We start from the raw sequence: 6000 nt of genomic DNA on the forward strand, positions 1-6000 counted from the left end.
AGTTTCTTTTCAAATAAGAACAGCACTTCCCTAGGATGAGATTCACAACCTGATTTTTATGTAGAGCTGTAATTTTCTATTTTAGTAAATCAGACAGCCCTGTGGCTTAGTAAGTTAGTATTATTGCTTGTGCATTGCTGTTTTTTCCTGGACCAAAAACAAAGAATAACAGAGTGAACAGATTTAAAATATATCTTCCTGTTTGATGAAATTAGTAGTCATGTGCCAAAGTGAGACTATTTTGTGTGATTGTTTTCATCGTTATGGATGTTTTGTGTGCCACTCACATGTCAAGATTTTTTTTGTTGTTAATTGCATGTGTGAATTTTTAAACAAATGAGAATATGGCTACAAGTCTAACTACATGGAATAGAAAAGTATGAGTCCTGAAGATCAGGTTACATGCAACTTAAAATCCCATCTTGTGTACATCCTATTTGTCACCAAAACCCCAGGAATGCTGAACTGTCTTAAATGTATTCGAGTGAGGCCACTTCTCCCAGCTAAAGTGCTCTTCTCTCTTACTATTTCCTACACTGTGGAGGGGAGGTGTTAGCCAGGGCATTATTTGAGATGTTTTGTAAACTTCAAAATTGGGGTGGGGGACATATAGATTATTTAAACTTCATATTGATTTAGAAACTTGGAAAGATCTTTTATTTCACTTGTCACCAATATTTTCATTTATAATTGTACCATCCAAAGAGTAAAATAGTCCTTAATTTGATGTTGCTGATTACTTAAATTGAAGTCATTAGAATGTCATCTCAGTACTGTAATTGAATATTCAAGTATATGATTCACTATACTTTAAAAATTAACATTGAACTCATGTTATTGATTTTTGAAAATAGCACTCCAACTAGTTTATTTGATTATTGGCAGAAAGCTCATCTGTAGTCTAATTGGACTATTAGTGAGTCTCTTACACAGGTACTGAAAGAACATAAACCACCATTAAAATTAAAAGTAACTGTTTCTGATCAATATAACTGACCTGTCACTTGGCAATGGAAGGAAGTGAGACGGCTTCATTATTAAGACATTCACTTTTAGTAGCTGGCATGGGGAAGATGATTGCTTAGTAAATATTTATTAATGGAAGGACATATGGACTTAGTTACCATCTATTGCTGGTGACTCTCAAGTCAACATTTGTGTTCAGAGCGCTGAGTTCTGACCCAGGATTCTGGCTGCTTCCTGCCCATGAAGGAGCCACAGATACCCTTAAGTGCCTGATACCTAAAACTGAACTACTATCACCTTCTGAATCTAGTCCTCCTCTGTCTCCTCCACTTGATTTTCACAGCCAGATGCCATCCAGTCACCTTAGATTCCTTCCTCCCCCTCACTTCCTAGATCTGAGTACTCATCAAGTCTTTAGTGCCTTCCTGCTTACTACCTCCTCAAACCCATCCACTTCTGTCCATCTCAGCCACTACCTCTTCAGATCCTCATTGAATCCCCTGGGATTTTAGCCCTTCTTTAGATGTGTTTCCCTGCCTGGACCAGGGGTTCTCAAATTTTACCATGCTTCAGCATTTCCCAGGGAGCTGGTTAAAACTGGAAATGCCCAGATTACACCTCCATCGGTTTCTCATTTGATTAGACTTGAGAGGGAGGGGTCAGGAATCTGCATGGTAAGCGGACATCTAGGTGATTCTAACACAGGTGGGAACAGACATCTAGTTTCACATGCCTCCTGTCCACCCTGAGCATTGTGAGTAAAACTTCACCTTAAAATAAAAGATTTATCCCACCTCTGATTAGAAATCTTCAAAGAACTATCATTCTATAGCAGTAGTTTTTAGACTATGGTCAGTGGAGTTGCCAAGGGTTCCTTAGAGGCACCTCAATATACATGTGTGTATGGGGGCAGCAGTTGGAGTTAGAAGATGAGAGGGAATTTTGCCCTGCAGAGCATTAGCCATACCCCCTTCCCCAGCTCTTTCTTTAGTCAGAGAAACCTGGCTTTTGGGTGTAATGAGAGAGCTCCTTTGGGAAAAGTATTCCTCTACTTAAAACAAACAGACAAAAAGTTTGTGATCTATAGAAGTAGATTTAAAACTTTTCTTTAAAAAAAAAAAAGAAAAAAAGACTCATAGTAAGAAATAGTGTACATTCTGAATCATAGACTAACACACACATTTGTGTGTGTGATGGAAACAAATTTCTTGAAGTAAATTTACAGCACCCTGATGTTTTCTGTTCTATACTGTTTCTTAAAAACTTGCTGGTTGCAATCCACTAAATGGATTTCACAATGCATCAACTTGCTACTGAGCCTGAAAGACCTTTGATCTAACCTTTTTCATTTGGGTTTGCTTATGAATCATGGAACACAAATATTGTCCTAATCCTATCAAGGATAGTATATAAATCATACCACCTAGAAGCTTGGGAAAGAAGTTAATTCTTTACATACAGTGGATGCCTGAAGGCATTTAGGCTTCGTTCCCTGGATCAACTCCTTTTTGAAAAGGGCTCTCAGTGTCTGATCTATACAATAAATCTTGATTTTTGCATCTTGCTCACAGCATTCTGAATTTGGCCTATGTTGACCTCTCAGACTTCATCTTACTTCCTCAATCACATACCTGGGTTAAAACCATCCTGAACTATTTGGAATTCCCCAAATGCCTCATGCTGTTTCTCACCTCTGTGGTCATTTTTTTTTTTTTTTTTTTTTTTTTTGGTACTGGAGATTGTACTCAAGGGCACTCAACCACTGAGCCACATCCCCAGCTCTGTTTTGTATTTTTTTATTTAGAGACAGGGTCTCACTGAGTTGCTTGGCACCTCACTTTTTCTGAGGCTGGCTTTGAACTTGTGATCCTCCTGTCTCAGCCTTTCAAGCCACTGGGATTACAGGTGTGCACAATGGCTCCCAGCTCAAAAAAACATTACTTTTTAATTTAATTTTTCTTTCACTTTTAAAGAGAATTTGTTTGTTTATTGATATATTTATTTATTTTTGCTGTACTGGGGTTGAACTCCAGCATTCTAGGTAAGTGCTACACTAAGCTACATCCCCAGTCCAGAAGTTTATTTTTAGCTTTTTTTTTTCCTAGAATTTACTGAGAATTAGTAGGAGACTAAATGACCTGTATCTTCCAGGATTACTCCCTCTCTCGCACACACACACTCCCCTCCTCTTTTAAGAATTAGGACAATTGCTCATTTGTGTATTTCTGACATCCTCTAAGAATTCTCCAAGATTACAGATCCCCAGAACCAAAACCATTCCTGACATTTTGTCTTTGAAAGATTTTGGGGTGAAGGCTCATATCTAACAACTGACATATGGAAGAAAGCTCTAAAGAATGAACTGTTAGGTTAACTGTGCCTACCTCCAGAGATGTAGTTGAGCTGAAACTTTGGCCTCTGGGTACCAGAGTGTTTCCCCAGGTGACTGCCATGGAGTGTCACTCTCAGTTCACGGCCATGTCTCTGAAGCATCTGTTCCCTAGTTTAGCAGCCTGGTGTGTTGGGGCCATTCTGTCAAAGAAAACTTGTCTTTCATTGGTCTTCTGAAGCACTATGAAGACAAGATCAGCAGATTCTTATTCTCTTCTTACCCTGTATCCAGACTCTCTCCTCCCATCCTTTCCTTTCTCCTCTGCTTCCCTCCCCATTTGTTCGCCTTCTTTCCTTTTTCTGGCCAGATAATCTTTCTTTAGCATGTCAAAGCATAACTTAGTTATGATATATGCAGCTTCATGGTCAGATGTGACATACCTCAAAAGGAACTTTAGATCCAGAAGTACCCCCGTCACTCACTTTAGTAATAAGACAGTTTCTGGCCCACCACCGAGCATCCCGGCTTAGGGACAGGAGTACAGCTTCTGGTGAAAATCCTGGGTGCAAATCCCGGCTCTGACACTTGACGCTGTGGAGGATGTCACCTAACGTCTCAGGGCCTTTGCTGCCTCGAGCATAGTGGTGAGCACCATTTTCTATTACCTCGGATCCCCACAACCACCCCACATAGTTAAGTTTATCGTCTTATTTTTTTTAGAGGAGAGAATGAAGACTCAGAAAAATGAAGTAATTTGCCTATGTTGGGTGGCTCATAAAGTGAGCTCATGGCATTTCCTCGCCTTGTCTTGCTTCATATTCTCTTAGAAGGAAAATAAAGCAACAAGAAGAAACTGCCCAGGATTAATTCTAACCACTAAGAGTAACTAGTTGTTGCTATGGTTTTATAGAATTATCTGCTTATTCTTTGTCCAGCATTAGCATTTTAGCTCCCTGAGTACATGACCGTCACCTCCTTTGCTGTCTAGAAGAGCTCCTCACATGAATAAGCAAGTGTATTTGGAAATGACAAGGACATTGAAAGAAAGTAACCACATCACACTACTGAAGTCAGGTCATGTGATGGCCAAAGCATAGCCCTTGGCAAAAGATTCCCTGCATTCAAAATTAAGTGTCCCTTAAGAGCTATTAAAACAAAGGCAAGTTACATAACTTTCCTGGTGTCTCCACTTCCCAGAGATAATAATAATGCTGACCTCATATTGTAGTCCTGAGTTAATCAAGGGGAGTCATTCACACCAGTGCTAGCTCACTGAGCACTGTACAAAGTCTAGCTGCTACTTGGTTATGAGAACCAAGTGCAGAATATTGCATCTTTGATTTATATTTTAAAAGAAAATTTTCAGGAAATTTGCAAGTAAGGTAAGAGTGCTCCAATGGCTAGAGACTTAGGCTACAGGGTAAGAAGACAATAAGAACCTTCTGTTCAATTATGGAGTCTCAAAAGCACTTTTCTACCCTCCCAGGAAAATTTTATTTCTGGCAAAAAAAAAAAAAGTCTAAATCTAGAGCAGATGATTAAGCAGGTGACCTGTGGAGATGCCAAAAAGAATACAGTGCTTCCCAAGCACTGGCATGAATCTGTAAAGAATAGCATTTTTGAACGGGTGACTTAGTTAAAACCTTAGGAGAAACACCATGGATGCAATGTGTCCTATTTTCAAGAAAGCATTTAGAATGTCTGATTAGAGAACAGCAGCAGATAGGGTTGGGTGTGTGAATCCTAGAGTTAGAGAGGCTTCCCCCGACGTCCCCCTGGAATTGAGTCTTAGTTTCCCCATCTGTCAAATGCAGATAATGATCACATCAGCCTTCCAGTGTGGGTGGGTCAGAGAACTGCTGGAGATCATGTGGGTATAGGGCTTCCTAAGCAGGAGATTGGTGTAAGCTCTGAACAATAACAAGACCTGGGTAAGCAGGTGAGATAGTGAAACCTATATGATTGATAATCAGGGAGGTTCCCAGCTATTTGTCTCTCACAAATCCAGGTCTCAAACGCTCAAATGAAAGCTGAAAGTTTGTTTTGCACTTGACAAATCCTCGCGGTCCCTTGATGCCATAAACTGAAGGTTAGGAGAAAAGGATCCTGAATAAGTCTGAGTCCATGTCGCTTCCTCTTCTCTCCCTCCAGGGGCGTTCGTGGTGTGCTGGACCCCAGGTCTGGTGGTTCTGCTCCTGGACGGCCTGAGCTGCACGCAGTGTGGCGTGCAGCATGTGAAACGCTGGTTCCTGCTGCTGGCGCTGCTCAACTCCGTCATGAACCCCATCATCTACTCCTACAAAGATGAGGACATGTACAGCACCATGAAGAAGATGATCTGCTGCTTTTCTCAGGAGAACAACCCAGAGAGGCGTCCCTCCCGCATCCCCTCCACAGTCCTCAGCAGGAGCGACACAGGCAGCCAGTATACGGAAGATAGTATTAGCCAAAGCACAGTCTGCAACAAAAACAGCTCCTAAGCTGTGGACACCTCTCCTTCAATCCAGGCCTCCCCTGGGGAAAGAGCTGTTAAGAATGGTTACCTGTCTCTAACAAAGCCCATGCACAGTGTTATTTGAGGTCTGAATTAATCACTGGTAAATTAAAAAAAAAATATATATATATATATATATATATATATATATATATATATATATTGTTTTTCATAGTTTAAAAGCATGGGCAGAGACGAGAAGACACAA

General features: G+C 40.5%; 1 protein-coding gene across 1 annotated transcript in view; it reads left to right on the forward strand.

Moving 5' to 3' along the window:
- Lpar3 (lysophosphatidic acid receptor 3) overlaps positions 1-5778 on the forward strand; it is a 48505-nt gene extending 42727 nt beyond the window's left edge. The window contains exon 2 of the mRNA XM_076863460.1: positions 5450-5778. Within this exon, the coding sequence (XP_076719575.1) occupies positions 5450-5778 (329 nt within the window). The remainder of the gene's footprint in view (positions 1-5449) is intronic.
- The last annotated feature ends 222 nt before the right edge of the window (positions 5779-6000 follow it).

The sequence above is a fragment of the Callospermophilus lateralis genome, chromosome 7 (assembly GCF_048772815.1).
Source record: "Callospermophilus lateralis isolate mCalLat2 chromosome 7, mCalLat2.hap1, whole genome shotgun sequence".
Taxonomy (NCBI): domain Eukaryota; kingdom Metazoa; phylum Chordata; class Mammalia; order Rodentia; family Sciuridae; genus Callospermophilus; species Callospermophilus lateralis.